This window comes from Aspergillus chevalieri, chromosome 3, assembly GCF_016861735.1.
Source record: "Aspergillus chevalieri M1 DNA, chromosome 3, nearly complete sequence".
In the NCBI taxonomy this organism is placed as follows: domain Eukaryota; kingdom Fungi; phylum Ascomycota; class Eurotiomycetes; order Eurotiales; family Aspergillaceae; genus Aspergillus; species Aspergillus chevalieri.
In genome coordinates, this window is record NC_057364.1 from 1,526,344 (window position 1) to 1,546,140 (window position 19,797).

A 19,797-nucleotide genomic window follows, 5' to 3' on the forward strand; every position below is an offset into this window, starting at 1 on the left:
TTTTTGTCTGTCGCTCATCCGCTCGCCTTTTTATTCAATCTTAGAAGATTGAATTCTTCCAGTTTTCGAGTGTTATATACCATCATTCGCCGACAAGATGGCTGCTGCTGCCAACCCTGCTCCTGCAGTCGACCAGAAGGTCAAGCCTCCCAAGCCCGATGAGGAGGCATTCAAGAGCAGCTTGGCTGCAGCCGAGAAGGAACACTCGGCTGTTCAAGAGAAGCTGGTATGTGTGTCTTACTGAATTAGTGAGGTTGCGTTTGTTTGATCACAATTGGACACTTTTTTCTTTGCTTTTCTTTGTTTTTCCGTTGGAGAAAAGGAAGATCGTTATTGGTGGCTTATGATTTTATCCTCATAGTCTGCAGTTTGATACTAATCTGTCTAAAGAACCAAATCAAGGCAAAAATCGAGACCGCAAAGCCCAACAACCAGGACTCCCCCACAGTCAAGAGACAACAGGAGCTCCAATCTGAGCTTTCATCTATCCGTCAGAAGCAGCAGGGATTCAAGGCCTCGAGATCCAGCACCCAGGAGAAGATCAATGCTCTTGACTCGACCCTCAAGGCCCGTCTGGCCGAGCAGAACAATTCCCGCAGTCGCATGTCGTTCAAGAACGTCGAGGATATCGACCGGGAGATTGCTCGTCTGGAGAAGCAGGTCGACTCCGGTACAATGCGCTTGGTTGATGAGAAAAAGGCCCTTTCGGACGTCTCGACTCTGCGCAAGCAGCGCAAGAACTTCGCTAGCTTGAACGAGGGCCAGAAGGTCATTGACGACCTGAAGGCCCAGATTGCCTCCCTCCGGAAGACCCTCGACACCCCCGAGGCCAAGGCTCTCAGCGAGAGATACACGGAGATCCAGAAGGAGCTGGATGCCATCAAGGCCGAGAAGGACAGCGTCTTTAAGAACCTCAACTCTCTGAGGGATGAGCGCACCAAGCTGCAAGGCCAGCAGCGGGAGAAGTGGTCCGCGATCAAGGAAATTAAGGACAAGTACTACCAGGGACGCAGGGCGTACAAGGAGTACGAAGACGAGGCCTGGAGAGTCCGACGCGAAAAAGCCAAGGCTCAGCGCGATGCCATCGAGCACGAGAAGAAGAGGAAGGTCGCGGACAAGAAACTGGAGGAGGCCTCCCAGCCTGCCTACAGCGACGAGATATTCACTGCCCAGGGTCTCATCCGTCACTTCAACCCATCTTACGACTTCGCCGCACTGGGACTTGACGACAAGAAGGACCAGGGCTCCAACTTCCGTGCGGGGGTTGGCCGTACTGTGGATGACTCCGACATGAAGGGTGTCAAGATTGTCAAGAAGGAGGACCGCGAGGACGACTACTTCGTTGGCACCGGCGGTAAGAAGGGCAAGAAGGGCAAGAAGGGTGGCAATGCCAATGCTGCTTCTGGCGCTCCCGCGGAGAACAAGTTCAACATGAACATTGGTATCATTGAGGAATTCGCCAAGATCAAGGTTGACCCGCCTATGAACCAGGCTGATGTTCCTGCGGTGATTGAGAAGCTTGCTGAGAAGATCACCGAATGGAAGAAGAACCAGGCCAGCAAGACGGAAGAGGTAAGCTTACTTGATACTGGGTTCCTCTTAAAGTCATATGTGCTAATCCCTGCACAGAACATCGCCAAGGCCAAGGAAGAGATTGCCAAACTGGAGAATGAAACTTCCCAGGCCGATCAGCGTACTACCGACGATGCTAAGAAGCCTGCTCAGCAGCACAGCGGTGTCAACGGCAAAGCTTCGGCTGAGGCCGAGGAGAACCAGGAGAAGGATGCCGCTGCTGACGCTGCCGAGGATTTGCAGAAGGCCTCGCTTGAAGACAAGGCATAAAGGAAACACCTTGGTATATAACAGCCCATCTACATGTGCACCTGTATGATGGCTGGAATTGCTTGGACAAACCCAGAAGGCTTGTCTGGAATGGTCTTTCGAAAAGAAAAAAAGCACAGCATTTGTATCATTTCTTCGTTGATTTTGGTCCTTTTGCACGAGCATAATCTTTATACGACACTTTCCTTTCTTGCTTTTATTACCCAGATTCCTTCTTCTCCCTTTCAGAGTCTGTTCTGACTTGCATAGATGCTAGCATATTTACCACAGGGAGTTGGTGATATCTGATATACCCATTTCCCTTTCTTCTTTTTTTTGGCCCTACTTTCGTGTATATGATTTATTTGCTATGAAATGCTTACTCGCTTAGCCTTCAGAATCGATGGCATATTGCCCCTGTAATTCGGACAGCTTCTTTCATCAATGTTCATCATCCACCAGCGATGCAGTCCACTTTGGGTACTGCAAGAGCATCTTGCGAGGACGGTTCCCCGTCCTTATTCGACAAGGTGTTCTTAACGGAGCGTTGGGAGAGCAGATCGCAGGCCCTGTCTGGGCATTCATTTGTTCCTTGTCGACTTTGATTGGCACAGGACGATGTTTGCGCTGGCAGGCGTCTATCTGAGGATCAAAGGCATCAGTTTCTGGGTTCCTAATTGAGCTTAGTCTTGGCCGGTGAAACTGGTGCAGGAACATCTCGAACATCTCGTATCTTGCTGGTTAGTTTGCTAGATATTGTAGAGTAGGTCAGATTTAGCGCTCCTGTATTCATCTGTCACCCTTGAAGACAATGCAAATATCACTACAAAATCCACAATGCTATGGTCAAAAACTCTATGTTTCCCATCCTTGAAGCGCAAATACTATAGAGCATAAAAGTCAGGTACGAAGTCGGAGGCTATTTATACTTAAAGGCGCCAAGACTTCCTATTCCGGACTCTCTGCCGACCATTCTTCCCTTGGCTTTCTTCCGCTCTTTATGTTCTTCCTTTCCTTCTCCTTCTTCAATCTACAAGTATTCTCCTTTACTAGTTCCACTTCTTATTGTCATTCACTGCTCTGTGCTGTCTTATACGCAATCTTAGCACCGTTGGTTTCTGTCAGACAGCACATCGCAAACTATACGACTGCCGAATTATCGCAAAGGCAACTACATTCTTCCATCGCAACCTCTACCACCATGTCCTACAACAAACCAGTACGTTCAATGACTCATTTCCTTCTAGAAGTATCCTACTAATAATGCAGGACTATCCTCCTCCTTCCTACCCGGCACCCGTCCACGACGCCGGCCCCTATCCACCCCAACAATCCCCATCCGGCGGCGGCGCAGCCAACGACTACTATAACCAAGGTGGCCAAGGCGGCTATTACCCACCCCAACAACAACACTACGGATCTCCTCCTCCTCAGCAAGGCTACGGCTACGGATCGCCACCGCCCCCGGGCCAGCCAATGTACTATCCGCCGCAGGGATATCCGCAACCGCAGCCGGGGTACTATCAGGGTCAGCAGGACCGCGGAGGGTCGACTGGGGGTGGTATTTGCGCGGGTATAATGGCGGCGCTGGCGTGTTGCTGCTGTTTGGATTTGATCTTCTAGGGGGCTTACGGGTCATTTTGTCGTTTGGGCTGGATGCTGGGAGGATGGGTTCGGTTTCTTTCGGGTTTCAACGGCGTTCACGGTTGGGGGGGGGGGGGGGGGGTCATCGCAGCTTGGGATCATGTTGTTTGGCTTTATTATTATTCTATGTCGTCTTCGGCTGTTACAAGGGTTATTGAATGACGAGTACTTTTACAACGATCAGGCATGGATCTCAATTCAAGCATTCTTATGGATTAAGATAACATCAACAAGGGGTATGTCAGTGTAATAACAGGGTATCAAAATCAAATCAATCAAACACATGATCAGTACTGTTATCCATCACACATCACACGTTAAGCAATCATTACCAACAACCCACAATGCTCCACAACCAAGGCCACCGCAAACAACCTCCCTAATCAACGCTTCCTCCAGCAGCATTCCAATCCTCACTCCCCCGTTCATACGGATCATCCGTCCTCCTCGCCCTTCTTGATTTCCTCTTCTTCCTCCTCTCCCTCTCCCTCTGCATCGGCGCCGGCGGCGGCATAGGCGGAGGCGGCGGCGCATAATTCCCATCCCCTTCCTCCATAACCTCAACCGTACCGCCATCATCCGACCGATCTTCCGCCTGCCGACCCCTACCCCATCCCCACCAACTCCTTCCCGCACCCCTGTCCCTCTCCCTCTCCCTAACAGGATCCCTACGCGGGCTCTCAACGCTTTCCTCCTCGTACACATCGACAAAGTCCCCGCCTCCTTCTTCGCTGCCGCCGTAGCTACCACCGCCGCCACCACGACCCCAACCGTCCCACCCGCGGCGGGGACGTGGATGTGGGCGTCTTACCTCCTCGACTTCAACGGTGGCGGCATCGTCGATTGGTTTTTTGGGTATGAATGTTTCGTATAACAGGTAGAGGAGGAGGAGGAAGCCGGCGACGGTACCGAGGACGATACCCGCTACTGTGCCGGGGGCCGGGGAGGTGTCTAGGCGGCCGTAGGCGGTTGCGGGGAGGGAGACGGTTTGGTAGCGGCGGTGGAGGGTGTGGACGGTGGAATTGCCATTGTTGGTGGTGGCGCTGAGGATGGTAGAGTTGTTTGTGTTGGTGTCGGTATTGGTCGTTGTTTCGGAGAGGAGACGGCGGAGCATTAGGAGGGGTGTTGTTATGGTTGATGAGGAGGATGGTAATAGTGGTGAGGATGGCGTTGATGATGATGATGATATCGAATCCATGCTTTATCGCTAAGCCTCAGTCGGTTTTGACAAGATAAGGTCGGATTAAAGAATGCGTCGCAGATGTCAGGGAACGGCTGGTATGGCAGCTAGCCCTATTCGCCGATGGTGGTGAGCAGTTCCAGCGGCGAAATGCTCAGACACATGGACATGAATACACGTCTGTCACACGTAGTAATGATAGAGTAGCATGGAGAGAGAAGAATCGGAGCACAGGACAAAAAAATGACGGGGCCAGCGATGGGGACGGGGATGATAATGCGGTGGCTGGGGATGATCCTCCGATTGAGTTGGCTCGGGATAATTACAACGACACCAATTTTATTTTTCATGTGCTTTTTGGATTCGTTAATGTTTAAGTGATTCTTTTGTATCATCGATGCCGATTTTAATAAATGCTCACTTCTTCAAAAGCCTTCAAGCTACTACTATATACAACATCCCATGCTACACGGGAACATCATCAATACACCCCCTCCCTCGCTTCATATTTCGGCTGCTCAGCCGCTTCCACTTCCTTCAACCCCGTCTTCACCGGTTTCTCATGCGACAACTCAAAGTTACTCAATTTCGCACCCTCCTCACCCAGCGCCCAAAGACTAACTGCGACCCAGTTCGTTCCACGGTGGTTCAGAATGCCCTCCGGAACCGGGAAGCTGGTCTGCGGACCAATGTTGCTGACATATTTACCGTACTGGTATCCATTCACGTAGAGCTGTGCTCTGAATGGCGCTGGGTTGGAGTCTGTGGCGTTGCCGAAGTTGAAGTAGACGGGCACGTCATATCCGCTGGGGATGGAGAGGTCGAAGTTGGTGGTGTAGAATCCGATGCCGGGTTTTGAGAGGCCTCCTAGCGGGCTTGAAGATTCCCAGTCTGCGTTTGGAGGTTCTGGTTGGTGGAAGCCGTATCGCTCTGCGTATAGACCGCCCTCGTTGAGAGGTCCTCGTACCTTGTCCTGGTAATCTTCACCACCCAGGTTACCAGTTAGCTTCCATGTAATCGCGTCCTGGCTTCTTCCGGACAGGCTGTAGTTCAAGATTCCGCGAGGGTTCTTCATAACATCAGCACCGACGTCGAGGTTCTCATCGAGTCCCATGTTATCAACGACAACGGTGAAGACGTAGGTCTTACCGCGCTGGAGACTAGGCAATTTGTAGGTCGAGTTATTGTCTGAGTCTTGGTTCAGGCCAGTCCAAGATCCCAAGAGAGTCTGGTTCAGCCACACAGAGCTTCCGAACGCTTGTCCGCCCTGTGTACGGATGAAGAAAGTAGTCTCATTTCCCTGCGCGACAAACGAGCCTCTGTAGACCAGGTAGCCGGTATGGAAGCCATAGTCGGAAGAGTAAAGCGACGTTGGCGTGTCCAGGGGACGATGGTCATTGTCCGTTGTAGGCTTGTCTGCCTTGGGCCAAGCAGAGTCATCATACGAAGACTGGATCTCTGGGAGCGTGTCCAGGTACTTCCAGTCGAGGTCTTCCAGGCTGGGAAGGTTTATCTCCGGCGGCGTGTATTCGACTTCTGAGGTCCAGATTCCGTTCTTGTCTACCTTGTATGAGATCTTTTCGTTGTTGATGTAGAGGTTCTGGGCCTTTTCTGGGGCCCCAATTACTTCGATGGGAGTCGTTGCGTTGAAGTCCGCGGTGAGGTGGAGGTCAGCATCCTTCAGGTAAGCTGTTCGCACAAGATAACCGGCTTTGACGATAATCGAGGAGGCAGTGTTCTTCTCGTTACTGTATCCCGGCGTGGTTCCTTCAACTGGAATCTCCGGAACCCAGTAGTTGTAGGCAGTGTTCCGATCTGGTTTATGTTAGTCTCGTATTCCTCTCTAGTCTTCTAGAAGCAAGTCCTACCGAGGAGGAAGATCTTCAGGTCGTCAACCTGCACGATGCGACGAATAGACGAAACGTCCCAAGAGATGACCACATTGCTCCCAACCTGCTTTGAATTGATACCTGACTGAGATCCCTCAATAATAGATGCCTCGGACTTGGATGCAATAGCCAGCTCATGGTGTTCTCCAGGGCCACCGTACAAAATAAGAACTTTGCTGTCTGCAAATTGCTTCCAAGTGAAAATCTCCGCCGTCGAGTACACGATGTTAGTCCCAGATACATCGTAATCAGCAACGTGAACCTTCGAGTCCCGTCCATTCAGATATAACTCTCCTCCCAGCTGGGGAACCGTAACATTTCCAGAACTAGTCGCGAGTCTGAGCTTGTACGAATTTGATTCCTGGCTACTGTAGTCTGTATGCCGGACCACGTAGTACGAGGTCGATCCATTTGCTTTCAAAGGAGTAACAGTCAAGCTAGAGGTGTTCGTGTAGACCGTTGTCTGGTTACGAGGATCAGCCAGTAGATATGACGGAGAGACCTTGACAAAGTTGCCGAAGAGCTTGAGCTCGCTGTACTTTTCGCGAGTGATATTGCGGGTTTCACTCAGCACGGAGCCGTAGTCATATGATGTGTATCCACCGGGGTGACCAAGGTTACCCCAATTGGTACCACCAAATATCATGTAGAGGTTAAAGATGGCGACCCGGAAGCTAAAGTTGTTCTTATAGAACACTCTCTCAAACTCGTGGTTGACTAGGTCTGCGCACGCAGCAAATCCCGGTCCTCCCCAGGGATCATAAGCTCCAGCTTGGAACTCGACCAGAGAGTACGGAGTCGTTGGGCTTTGCTCCTCGTGCAGGGCCCAGAAGTTGGTGGGTAGGTTACCTTCTGGCCATATAGCCGGGTTTGCGCAATCGAATCCAAGAGGATAACTGTCATGGCCGTAAATATCAGCCGCTCCTTTGCCCGTGCTTGGGGCATTATGTCCGTCGGGAGAGGCATCGTTGCTGATCATAGGCACAACAATACCAGCGTCGCGAGCCTGGTCAATCACATATTGAAAGTAATCGGGATCAGGGAACTTTTCGCCACAGCAGCCATTTGTGTATTCATTTTCTGGCTGATAGAGGATGACTGGCCCACCATTCGTAATTTGCGCTTTGGCAATGGCAGCACCGATTGTGGCGATGTAGCTATCAAGCAGTGTCAGCAACAATTGTGACTATCCTATTACGGAGCAACATCGCATACTTGTCAGTCGCATCCAAGAACCCCTTATCCGCCGTACGAAGGGTACCATTGACCCTCTGCAGCCATCCGGGAAAGCCACCACCAGAGCTTTCAGCGTTGACATAGGGACCGGGACGAGCAAGCAGGTAGATACCAGCCTCCTTTGCTGCTTCAAAGAAGGGCTCTAGAGCGAAGATTCCCTCGGCCCGATAATCACCCGGCTTTCCTTCCAGCAAGGCCCAGTCTGTGTAGAACGAGATGCAGTTGAATCCTAGCGCTTTGACCTTTTGGAGGATATCAAGCCATAGTGATGGGACTGGAAGTCTATTATACATATTAGGTTTATTAAGGTTCTTTCTAGCTTCCCTGGACAGCTCATGACGCACCTGTAAGGATGGAATTCACCACTGAAAATCATGATCCTCTCTCCATTGATGAAGAGGGACTTGTCATCCCAAGTCACCTACCATATCCGTTAGCACACACACTTGCTGGTAATAAAGCAAGGGAAACATACATATTTCTGCAACAAATCCCGCTTCACTGGATCCGGATGCTCCGTAATAGTAAAGCCATTGAGCTTGTGCTTGAGAGCTGCGCCAACTGTCTGTGTAGCCAGTGAGGCGACTGCACAGAGCGTGAGAAGCTTCATGGCGTCCCGATTCGATCTGCACTCAACACTGGGGCTAGTTAGCGAAACTCGAGGAGAAACTCCGGGTTATATATAGCCCTAATGAGTTATTTCCCCCGCATCAAGCGTCATTTGCCCGGCAGGAAGAGGAGAAGTGGAGTTCGGATAAAAAGCGGATAATAGCAGAAGGATTAGTACTGGTGAGAGTAATATGGAATAAGACCCTTTGTGCATAGACGAGAAATGCTCGTGGGAAAAGGACGGGAAATGCCGAAGATTACCCCGATGGTCATCTATAACCCCGCATTAGGAAACAGGCTCTTCTACGACAGTAAACACATATATCGAGCCATAATATGAACAAAATTACACTTCATTTAGGATGCCCTTGGCTTGAATAATACTAGGTACACGGAAAAAGTACGTCTTCGAATATAGCATGCATCTCCGGTAAGTCTGGGCTCGTGGTGTCCTCTTCGCAAGCCTGCATAATTTCGAAGTCGACCATGGTAACCGAACGCGTTCCCGGATCGTATAAAACATTGCGCTGTCCGCAGTCCACCGGAGTAACTAAAAATGCTTCTCAGGATCTTGATAGCCTCTTCTTCCAATATTTGAATCAGCCGTTTGCAGTTCACCCAGCTTCGCGCAACACCGTCACCACCGCCGAACATGATCGTGTGCGAGCCGATTCCCTCATCTACTGTTTTCTCTTTAGCTGCTACCTGATTTCGCAGCGGGGAAATGCGGGAAGAGGCTTGCGCACATGGCTGTGCTGGGGTCATCAGCTATTTACGGTCAATTGCATTAGGCCTTGTTTGTGTTCTTTAATACGAATCAGCTTACCTGACCTTCATCAAATCCATTGGGTTCGATGGTTTAAGGATCCTCTGATGAACGAAGCTAGCACCAAAAGGCACTGTCTAAGCGTTGGGTTTGTTGCGCATGCTTAAATGGGCAAAGACATTTCAAAACGATATTCGTCCACTCTCCGAACAGAGACAGTGCTTTGGTACGTAGATAAAACACCAAGCTTAAGCAAGTTGGCAAGCATATAAACCACTAGCTGATCAAAGTGTTATTAGCTTTCTTTCTGAATTGGCTAACATTGACAGAAAGTGACTTACCAAGACGAGGTTGAAGGGGAATCAATGTCATGCAGCCTCGACTGATTGGATGACTTTCAAGTCTAACGCTCCAGTACGGCTCAAATTGTAGGAGTGCTACTTGCCAACAGTCTGGCATGGAGAGCATGACGACATCGGGTACCTTTCTACCAGTCCTCGGGGCATGCTAATAGTCTCCAAACTTCAGGTGCGGAAGATGCGTGGTCGATAAAGCTTTTGAGACTGCATCGCAAACATTCTTGGTGATCCTGCCCGTCAATCCCTTTTTGCTTCTAACAACAAAGTCATCGCCCAGATCATCAGTGAGAGAAACTAGTCCACTGAGATTCATCAAGGAGCAGGTTTGCAGGACCTCAGTTGGGAAGATATCCCATTGATAGAAGAGTTGCAGCGAGGCTGTTTCATTCTATTCATTCTCACAAGCATAGCTCCTGTCATTTTGCCTTTGAGGGGAGGGAGCGGTCGTGAAACCAGCTCAGCGGCGGTCTCCATGGTAGATCGAGGCTCAGGTATGGAATCTATGGAGACGCTGCAACTAGAAATTGATTATTAGATGGAAAACATCAAAGCTGGGAAGACAATATTCCCATGTCCTCCATCCACGAATCATGAAAACCTCCCTATCCATCAAGAGATAATCATCATTCAGCAAACAAACGGGCAAACTAGTTCTCGACTACTATTCCACACTCGTCACCAAGTCCGAATTCGCAGTGAAACACAACGAAGTGGAAGCAATAAACCTAGTATCTACACATACATCGATTCCTTCGCCAAAAGTCATCTCGACCAAGCTCAGCCCTGATAATGGAATCATCGATATGACTCTCATCCGAAGATCCTCCCTGGAAAAGAAGTGGGATAAGATGAATGAGGAAGCCAAAGAGTCCGTGTGCAGTCAACTCTGGAGCATGATCTCGCAGATACGGGATACCCCTCGCCCACAGCAACTAGTCGATGGTCCTTTCCAATGCATGTTCGATGGCTTCCCTAACTAGAAGTCCACTTCTGAAGGATTTGGACCCTGACTCACCCCAGCCACTAATGAATGATTCTGACGTGTGAGATTGCATCTTTCAGAACGTACCTTTCTCCTCCTTAGGCTTAGCTTTTATACTTCAGGGGCCGTCTCTATAAGGACCAATTACCTGACATGCTGCCTCGGGCTGATCGTTCTTTCTTCACACATGGCGATGTTGCACCGCGCAATATCATGGTGGGTGAGGCTGGTAATGTTACGGGGACTATAAATTGGGAGACTGCAGGCTGGTATCCGGATTATTGGGAGTAGGCGCAGATTATGAGGCCTGATGTTGAGTCTACGGATTGGTCTGCTTCGATGGAAAAGACGGCGCCAAAGAAGTGGGATGTTAACGGGATTAATGCTGCGAGAAGGGTTCTCTTTTGATCGTCAAAGATCAAACTGGGATCATGTCCATGAGGTGGCATACATAATACAATAATAATGACAAACAAACAATTACTTTTCCTCTATCTAACATCAAATGCAAAGACCTACACTACACTGTCGTATTAAAGCGATCCTCCTCATCCCCAGCTTTAGTCCATGTCTCCCTTTGCTCCATCTGCTCCTGCTGATCCTGGCCCAGGATGAGATTCTCATCCTGAAGCGCCTGCTCCTCAGTTGCAGCAGCGACACCAGCTGGCTCTGCATTGTCTTCGGTTACGGGAGTCGCGGTGGCGGGGCTGTCATCGGCATTCTGGCGTTTCTGGGTGGTGTTGACGAGGTTGACGTCCTGGCCAAAGACTCGGAGAAGCATTGCCCGGCGCTCTTCCTTGGGAAGCATGAGGTTAACGGAGTGGAGGGAACGCCAGAGAGGGAAGACCATTCGTTCCCTGTGAAAGGTGTTGTTAGCTTTTGCGCCTACAAGAAAAAGAGACATGGTAACATACTTCAGTCCATCTTCCTGGCCATTAGGCTCAATGTACAGGATACTGCATCCCATATCAATATCCCTAACACGCTCACCAATCTCGCCCAACTCCTTCCAACTCTCTCCATCGACCTTGGGGAACATCTCCACCAACAGTCTCCGAAGAGTCTCCTTGTTGGTCAAAGTAACACTACGGGCAGGTCCGAGCCATGGCTCGAAGAGTCTCAACCCATCAGTCTGGATACGCCAGCGGCAGACTTCGTTGCGCTGCGCATCCTGCTTGACGAACATCTTGACACCGCAGTGTACGAACTTGATACCTTGACCTTCATTCTGGGTCAGAATGTCTCGTGCCAATGCACTGGAGTAGTAGATTGTTCTGGTGGGAATTGCTTGAGCGTTCCGTACCAGGAAGCGGTCTTTCGGGAACCGGTCAGAAGCCTGGTAGAACCGGAAGATAGGAGCAAGTTCCTCGTGGTTCGCGTCCAGGTACTTGAAGGGCTCTTCGAAGGGTTGGCCGGGCTTCTTCTTGGGCGGCGGCTGCGCTTGGGATTCAACGGGCACGGTGGGTTGAGCTGCTTCGGTGGGAACAGTCGTCTCAAGCTCAGCACCAGCCGCAGGCGGGGGAGCATGAACGGGACGGTCGCCCATGACGACTTCGCTACCATCCTCGACCTTGACGCGCTTGGTGGGAAGCTGAGGTTCGTCATCTGGCTCTCTCTTGGTAGACGTCACTGGGACTGACGATTCGAGGGTGGCAGAGTACGGGATCTGGTGCGAGGCCTGCGCGACGGTTTCATTCTTTGCGGCCTCCTCCTGAGCTTGCGCATCGGGAGCAACCAGGTCGTCCAATGCCTCGATCTTCTCCAGGGGTTCACCGTTTCCATTTTTCTTGTGGTCAAGCTCTTCAGAGAGCGCAGCAACAGTTCCCTTGGGAATCACCTTCGAAGAGTCTTCCGGCTTAGCCTTGATCTCAGACAGCTTCTCCAGCACAGTGATGAAGAAACCACCGGTGTCTTGCAGGTGAGGGTAGATACGAGTGCATCTCTCCAGAGGGATATCAGCGTTCTGACCAGTAGGGGGAAACATGCCCACCGCAATACGGCCAAGTCCGCTGATGCCTTCTTTCTCTCTTTGCTCCTCAACTTCTTGCCAGTTGTTCCACATCCGACCCTCGCGGTCCATAACCTTCCAGGACTTCAGACCAGGGGCCCGCTTGAGGCCGGCAAGTTCGTTGCTAACATCGACGATTTTGACGTTGGTCGAGCCACCGCATCGGTCAATGGCGCTTGCGATAATAGCCTCGTTCTCCACAGGATTCATACTGCATGTTGAGTAGACAACCCGTCCGCCGACTTTCAGCATCTGCAATGCACGGACAAGAATCCGGGCCTGTGTAGCATGCAATCCCAGAGCGTTCTGAGGGTTCCACTCCTTCCAAACGCTGTAGTTCTTCCGAGCAGTACCATCACCAGAGCAAGGCACATCGGCAAGGATACGGTCGAACTTCAGGTATCGGTTCTTCTGGGGCTTTCCGTCGCTGGCCGGCAAGGGAGGCAGTTTGATAGAGGGGTACATGGTAGCATCGTGATTCGTGACGATCAAATTCGGCGAGTTCAATCGCTTCATCTGGTGAATCAACATGTGCGCACGCTTGTAGTCACTGTCGTTCGCAATAAGCAGACCGGTAGTCCGGCCATCATCACTCAAGCCCTCAGGCCCAATAGGATCCGGTCCGGCAGTTCCGTTCTCAATCTCCTTCGCAGCCTGCAACATAGTGTCCTCCTCACCCGCATGGAGCAATTCCATCAACTGCGCAGACTTGCTACCCGGCGCAGCGCACATGTCCAGCACCGTCATACCAGGCTTGACATCAATCAAGAGCGGAGGAATCATGCTGACAACCTCCTGTCGGCTGATATTTCCGACCTCCGTCTCTGCGACAAGGAACTTCTGGAACGAGGCGAACGGCGCGAAACGACGGACGACATTCTTAGGCGTGGTCATCGACCAGGCAAGCTGGTCCGGGTACCAGGGAACTGGGCGCGGCGGCTCGACATAGTTGCCCTCGTACTGAATGGAAGTGATCTCCGGGATGTAATGCTCCCTGAGGCGTTCTTGCACAGCAAGCGCATGTCTATAACAATGCGACACCGGTCAGTTATCAAACTATCTATCAAATCGCAAACCGATTCTGCACATGACGTACCCTCGTGACCCCGTAAACCGGAAGCTGTTTGGCAAATCTCTGCGCAGTGCCTCCCAGAATGCGTCCTTCTCCTCTTCTGGGATAGCTCCAAGCTCATTGTAGTAGCGCTCGAGTTTTTCGTTTTGCTTCGGGATATCCTGATAATTCTGGCGCGGCGCACGCCCGCCGCCTCTACCGCCGCCTCTGCCAGACTGCAACGAGGGGAGTTGTGTTAGCGGGCGGTTTAAATATACATGCATATGGATGAATCGAGTCAGCTCTTACCTTCTTACCGCCGCGCTTGCCCATTGTGAATGATATTGAGTATTGGGGGTATCACGCTTCTCACTCGCAACTCGTCTCGAAGCTCCAAAAATCGTCCGCCGGAACAACGCCGGACCGGTGTTGATTAGATAAGCAATTGGGTTTTGTTATAACTAACGAGTTAACTAGCTAGTTATCAGTTCTCGATTGACTTTTGCCTATGAGCAGAATGTTGGAGGCTGTTACTTGATTTTGGTACAAAATTAAGAACAAAAAAAGAACACATATTTTTAAGATATCAGTGGAACAGTTTATACTGTACATACAAGACAACGCTGCTTCCGCTGCGACTATCACATCCCCTTCTATCTATTAATCACCAAACATAACAAAAGGAAATGAAGACAAGACAGTGGTGGCCATAAAACATCTTCGAAAAACACTGTTGTTAGCTTAGGGGCATTTTTACAGGGTCATCCGGGTCATGTCGTTGCGGATTCTCTGGTAGTCAAGGATACCCTCAACGCTGCCGACAGCACTCATTGCGACATCCTGGTCCCAAAGCTTGCGGTTGGCGAAGTCCATGACGTCCTTCTCGGTGATCTGGCCGATGGTACGCTCAATGTCCTCGGGCGAGAAGCGGCGGCCAGTGGTGATGATCTGGCGGCCAATGTCCTCAGCAACGGCGGTGGTGCCGTCAAGAGAGAGGAGCATAGAGGCCTTGAGCTGAGCCTTGGCACGCTCAACCTCGGCGGCGTTGACATTAAAGCACAGACGGGTCCACTCACGGAGGGTGAAGTGAATGAGGTCGTCGAGACGGGTCAGGTTGTCGGAAACAAGGTAAATACCCCAGAGACTATGGTTTCAGTCAGTCGCTGCTTAGAATGGTATATATGTCAAAGAACTTACCCAGTGTCGCTGTAGCTAGTGGAGAAAGACATGAAGCTGTTGGCAAGGCCCTGGTAGTTGACCAGAGAGCTGAGCTTACTGCCGAGGTACGGAGAGTTACCCATGGCACGGTCCCAGTTACCAATGATGGCCTGAGCGACCAGGCCGGTGAAGTAGTCATCGTCCTTCCAGCTGACACCCTCAACGGCAAGGGCAATGTGAGCAGAGGGGAGGGTGTCGTCACGGAGTCTGACTTCGGAGCCAATGAACTCGGGAGCGCGCTTCTGCTCAGCCTGGATGGCCTGGGCAGCAGAGGTCAGGGGCTTGTTGGGGAGACTACCAAAGTGCTCCTCGGCAAGTCTGACAAGCTGGTCGTGGGGGACACCACCAGCGCCAACGAGGACCATGCGGTCAGCAGTGTAGTTGGTCTTGATGTAATCGACCAAGTTGTCCCGGGAGATGGTCTGGATGTTCTCCTTGGGACCGAGGATGGTGCGACCAAGGGGCTGGCCCTGGAAAGCGGTGGCGTGGAGGTGGTCGAAGACAACCTCCTCGAGCTGCTTGTCAACCTCCTCCTGCTCACGCAAGATCACATCCCTCTCACGCTCAATGGCACCGGGCTCCAACTTCGAGTTCTGGAGAATGTCTGCGAGGATGTCGACGGACTTAGGGACGTCGCTGTTGAAAGACTTGGCATAGTAGACGGTGTTTTCTCGCTAAGGAAAGCCATTAGTGTGCTTCTTCCATTGTATCTTCTTCCCGAATCGTACCGATGTGTAGGCGTTAAGGTGCGCACCCATGTTCTCAATCTCGAGCTCCAATTGGTGCTGGGATCTCTTGTTGGTACCCTAACCCATTGTCAGCAAGCCTGCATACCAAGAATATCCGTCATATACCCGTACCTTGAAAGCAAGGTGCTCGAGGAAGTGCGCAGTTCCGTTCGTCTTGTCGGTCTCTGCCCGGCTACCGGCATCGATCCACACACCAACGGTCGAGGTCTGAGCCCATGGCGAGTGCTCAGTCGCAATCTAGTACCCCACATTAGTATACTGGCGAATCAATTGGAAACAATCTCGAGAGTTATAAATGCGTACCGTAAAGCCGTTAGGGAGGGTGGTGGACTGGGTGGTGGAGGGCAGGGAAACCGGCGAAGCAAAACCCCGTCGCACCGGCTTGATGGCGTTGATAGCCTGGCGACTCCGAAGAGCCTGTTGGAAGCTGTATGCTAGACGGCGGGAAGCCATTGTGACCCGTGTATGGAAAATAAATCCAAAGGAAAAGCGGGGAGGAGGGAGGGGGGATGATGGTAGAGGTGCAGCGACGGTGAGGTTGAGGTTCGGAAGTCAAATTGTTCGCCAACTCGCCCAGCCAATCACATGACCCGCTTTTCCAAACCTGCCCATTCGATCCCGAACGTTTCCTACGGCGAAAGGGAACAACAGTAGTATATCCTACGGTTTACAAACTACAAGAAAGGACGATGTGAATAATGTTGGAGAAGGTGACGACGAACAGTGCTGGGGCTATTGTTTTTCAGCCAGGATTATGATCTTAATCATCAACATTCGGGCTCACGGCCGGAATTGTCTGTTTTCGTCGGGATTACAAAATATGGCCCAAGGTAACTAATTCCAGTCATGTTCTTCCAATTGGGCTTATAAATGCTGACAGGAATTTTAAATAGACACAGAAACCACACGATGACATCGTTAAGTAAGTGAAGCTGCATACTGCCGAATATTTTCGACCATGGAAATATCCTCCGAGAACCCCAGCTTCAACGCACGCGCCGTCGCGAAATCTGGAGTCCACGTCTGAACGATCCGATCGATATCTGCATCATACTTTTCTTCCACCAAGCCCCGTCGTTCCGGTCCCCCGATCTGCTCCAGTGCATCCAGCATCTCCTGGATACTGACCTTCAGCCCGGGAAGATTGACCGATCTCGACTCCCCGAATGCCTCTTTTGGAATCGTCCGAGCATGCAGCAGGTTCTTGACGACCGTGTACGGCGAACAGATCCACATCTCAACGGATTTGTCGACTGGCAAGACAGCCTTCTTCCCATTAAACGGTTCTCGGATGACGTCGCTGGCAAAGCTGCTAGCGGCCTGGGTAGGCTTCCCTGCTCGCACCGTCACTGTGGGCAATCGAACAGCCCGGCCGTCCAAGAATCCTCGTCTCGAGTAATCGTTTAGTAAGGTCTCCACGATCAATTTCTGCGACCCATAGGAAGAAGACGGCACGGGAGGGAAGTTCGTCTCGTCGATGACCAGGCCCGGAGGTGCACGGCCATAAACAGCCAAGGAGGATGTAAACACCACCTTAACGCCCGGCATTGTAGTGCGCAGTCGGTCCAGGATATACCGTGTTGCGTCTAGGTTGACGCGAATTCCCAGCTCGAAGTTGGCCTCGGAGCCACTGGACATGATCCCGTGGAGAAGATAAACCGTTTCGAACTGGTTCGTCTCCTTGATCAGTTCGTCGACCACTTTGGTCGATGTGAGGTCGGCCTGGACGCTCTTCGCGCGTGAGGCATGTTGAGCGGCAGGCGCCGGTAAACTGGGGGCCACCACGTCTGTCAAGATCACCGATGCATCAGGTAAACTCGAAAGAAGCGAAGCGGCCAATTCCTGGCCGACGTAGCCGCTGGCTCCGGTAATAAGTATCGACATGGTTGGCTGTAGTTAGTGGTAAGCCAACACCTTTGTCCCTGTGGTAAAGGATAGCGATATAGATCGACTGCAAGCACAGAGAGAGAAAAAAAAAAGAATGTCAGATATCTTAAAACCGACAATTTCATGTGCTCAATGGCAATCTTATATACAATTGGTCCTCGGGCATGTCATTATCCCCCGGACTTCTTTGCGGGGTCGAGCGGAGGGGAGGGCATCTTCTTTCTCCTAAACAGGTGTGTTTATCTCGGATTGTTTCCTGAATGGCATCATGCTGAAGTGACATGCACGCAGATATTCCGAGGCGACCATAGGTTCAGGACGGCGAAGCTCCGAGAAACGGAAGTTTAATCGGCTTTTTTAAAGAGTGCCTAAGCCAATGGGTTGCAAGATAGCAAACTTGGTGTGAGAAGGCAAACTATTTAAATTGCAACAGTCCAGAATGAAAACTAAGCAACGTTTCCAGATGTGTACATTCTTTTATAAAGACCAGAAAGAAGTACATGTGTAGAACACCTCAACATACAGCCAAAAAGGAAAAAGATAGGAAAACATTTCAGCATATCACAAAACACTCGACGCCAGATATAAAAAAGACAAGAGACAGAGCATAAAATGATTAGACATGGCAAGAGAAAAGATACGAAACCGGAATTAAATCACCACTTTTATGCAGAACGCTTGTAGATACCAGACACTATACAGTGGTCACGTTCGAAGGGCTCAAGGGTCAGCTGCTCCCTGGGCTTTATTCTCTCCTCACGCATCTTCTGGACCTCCCGAGCGAAAACAACCTCGGGCTTGGCGGTACTGTCGATACAGTTGGCCTTGACGGAGACAATGACACCACCCTCTTCCTTGAGGAACATGTGGGCGTTGAGACCAACGATACGGGCCTGGTCGGGCTGGGCAACGTCGGCGAAGATGCAGTCAACCATGGGGACAAGCATACGGTAGCGGAGAGGGTGTCTGGCGTCCTCGACGATGGGGATGACGTTGGTACGATGGGTGGCCATGCCAATCAGGTCACGGCCGGAACGGTGGGAGAACTCAACGGCATAGACGTTTCCGGTAGGTCCGACAATATCGGCGACGTGACTGACGGAGGTACCGCTGGCGGAACCAAGGTAGAGAACCTTGGAGCCAGGGCGCATGTAGATGTCGTCCAGACCACCAAGAACACCGGCAGCAAGCTTGCTACGGAAGGGGTTCCACACACGGTACTCAGTCTTGGTGATAGCGCCGTCATCGGCAGGAGTCTCGACGGCAATGCGCTTCTCACCGTAGACAGCCTCACCTGGAGTCAAGTTCTTGGTAACGAGCAAGTCTTCCTTACCACCGCGGGCAACGAAGATACCGCCGTGACGGTGAGGTTCCTAGAAAACAGATCTGTCAATTTTTTTTCGCACATCAACTTCAAACACTTTCCACAAGTACTTACGACGATAACCTTAGCACCACCTTTGGCACCGGGCTTGCCGCCGCGGCCACCACGGCCACCACCACGGCCACCACGGGGAGCACCACGACCGCCGCCGCGAGGACCACCACGTCCACGAGGAGCACCGCCGCCTGAAGACGCAATGAGTTAGCAACTCTATTTCCCTCAGATGAACATCACAGGGATATGGCATTGTCCGAGCGATGGTTGATTGGCCTTTTATGCCGTTGAGATTGGTAACTAACCTCGGCCACCGCGAGCACCACCACCACGGGGAGCACCACGACCACCACCACGAGGGGGTCCACCACGTCCTCTAGGAGCGAAAGCCATTGTATATTATGATTTCGAGATTTGGCTGATTGGATTGAGTGTATCGGATCGCTTTTTCGCAAGCAATCTAGTTGGCAGACGACCGGGAAGAGCTCTGCAGAAAATTTCGAAGAGACAAGGTAGGCGATAAAAAACGCAAAAAGCGAGTCGGAAACGATAAGAATCGAGAGTCGCAGGTGTCAAAAAAACAGAATTAAGCAAATTGCGCAAATATTCGCACCTGCACTAGCTATCAGAACTCGGTCAAAGCCGTGCTGCTCGTCGTTGTTGCGGTCGAGAATTTTCAGTCGGAGCCTTTGGATCTTTCGAAAATCAGAACGCGCTAGTCTTCATCGGGAATAGCGCATTTCCGAAGTGGTGTGGGCACATGATAATCACGTGTGTCTGTTCGAAGGTATAGCGAGGTCACATGATCTCGTCAAGCCCTGCTCTCATTGGTCTCGATGAAGAGGTTCAAATACATTAAACAGTAGAGGCAGAATGGCCAATGATTATAATGCTTTCATAACTATACTTTTCTAAGAAAAAATAGGGTTGGGAAACGGAGGGGTTGCGCTGGAGGCTGAGCGTCTCCGGGAAATCATTTCAAAGTAACAAGGCCAGTCAAATTCATGCTAGTCTATGTAC

General features: G+C 51.1%; 8 protein-coding genes across 8 annotated transcripts; 2 read left to right on the plus strand and 6 right to left on the minus strand.

Annotated features, from left to right (window-relative positions):
- Positions 1 to 97: 97 nt before the first annotated feature.
- On the plus strand, positions 98 to 1,842 carry bfr1 (putative nuclear segregation protein (Bfr1); the record flags this gene model as incomplete). The annotated part of the gene is made up of 2 exons (XM_043277184.1): positions 98 to 226; positions 391 to 1,842. 2 exons carry the CDS (start codon positions 98 to 100, stop codon positions 1,840 to 1,842), a joined length of 1,581 nt encoding a protein of 526 aa, XP_043135089.1.
- Positions 1,843 to 2,821: 979 nt separating this feature from the next.
- On the plus strand, positions 2,822 to 3,444 carry ACHE_30555S (uncharacterized protein; the record flags this gene model as incomplete). Its single annotated transcript, XM_043277185.1, has 2 exons — positions 2,822 to 3,040; positions 3,091 to 3,444. 2 exons carry the CDS (start codon positions 2,822 to 2,824, stop codon positions 3,442 to 3,444), a joined length of 573 nt encoding a protein of 190 aa, XP_043135090.1.
- A 400-nt stretch (positions 3,445 to 3,844) lies between these two features.
- ACHE_30556A (uncharacterized protein) lies at positions 3,845 to 4,663 on the minus strand (the record flags this gene model as incomplete). The annotated part of the gene is made up of 1 exon (XM_043277188.1): positions 3,845 to 4,663. One exon carries the CDS (start codon positions 4,661 to 4,663, stop codon positions 3,845 to 3,847), a length of 819 nt encoding a protein of 272 aa, XP_043135091.1.
- Positions 4,664 to 5,126: 463 nt separating this feature from the next.
- ACHE_30557A (glycoside hydrolase family 35 protein) lies at positions 5,127 to 8,380 on the minus strand (the record flags this gene model as incomplete). The annotated part of the gene is made up of 5 exons (XM_043277189.1): positions 5,127 to 6,460; positions 6,514 to 7,691; positions 7,750 to 8,052; positions 8,115 to 8,191; positions 8,246 to 8,380. The coding sequence occupies 5 exons, from the start codon at positions 8,378 to 8,380 to the stop codon at positions 5,127 to 5,129; spliced, it is 3,027 nt and encodes a 1,008-aa protein (XP_043135092.1).
- A 2,626-nt stretch (positions 8,381 to 11,006) lies between these two features.
- On the minus strand, positions 11,007 to 13,878 carry ACHE_30558A (tRNA (cytosine-C5-)-methyltransferase; the record flags this gene model as incomplete). Its single annotated transcript, XM_043277190.1, has 4 exons — positions 11,007 to 11,343; positions 11,401 to 13,518; positions 13,591 to 13,781; positions 13,855 to 13,878. 4 exons carry the CDS (start codon positions 13,876 to 13,878, stop codon positions 11,007 to 11,009), a joined length of 2,670 nt encoding a protein of 889 aa, XP_043135093.1.
- A 420-nt stretch (positions 13,879 to 14,298) lies between these two features.
- On the minus strand, positions 14,299 to 15,965 carry ACHE_30559A (mitochondrial processing peptidase; the record flags this gene model as incomplete). The annotated part of the gene is made up of 5 exons (XM_043277191.1): positions 14,299 to 14,689; positions 14,743 to 15,437; positions 15,492 to 15,569; positions 15,624 to 15,749; positions 15,816 to 15,965. 5 exons carry the CDS (start codon positions 15,963 to 15,965, stop codon positions 14,299 to 14,301), a joined length of 1,440 nt encoding a protein of 479 aa, XP_043135094.1.
- Positions 15,966 to 16,430: 465 nt separating this feature from the next.
- On the minus strand, positions 16,431 to 17,396 carry ACHE_30560A (SDR family oxidoreductase; the record flags this gene model as incomplete). The annotated part of the gene is made up of 1 exon (XM_043277192.1): positions 16,431 to 17,396. The coding sequence occupies one exon, from the start codon at positions 17,394 to 17,396 to the stop codon at positions 16,431 to 16,433; it is 966 nt and encodes a 321-aa protein (XP_043135095.1).
- A 668-nt stretch (positions 17,397 to 18,064) lies between these two features.
- Positions 18,065 to 19,170, minus strand: NOP1 (rRNA 2'-O-methyltransferase fibrillarin family protein; the record flags this gene model as incomplete). Its single annotated transcript, XM_043277193.1, has 3 exons — positions 18,065 to 18,772; positions 18,838 to 18,968; positions 19,083 to 19,170. The coding sequence occupies 3 exons, from the start codon at positions 19,168 to 19,170 to the stop codon at positions 18,065 to 18,067; spliced, it is 927 nt and encodes a 308-aa protein (XP_043135096.1).
- Between the last annotated feature and the right edge of the window lie 627 nt (positions 19,171 to 19,797).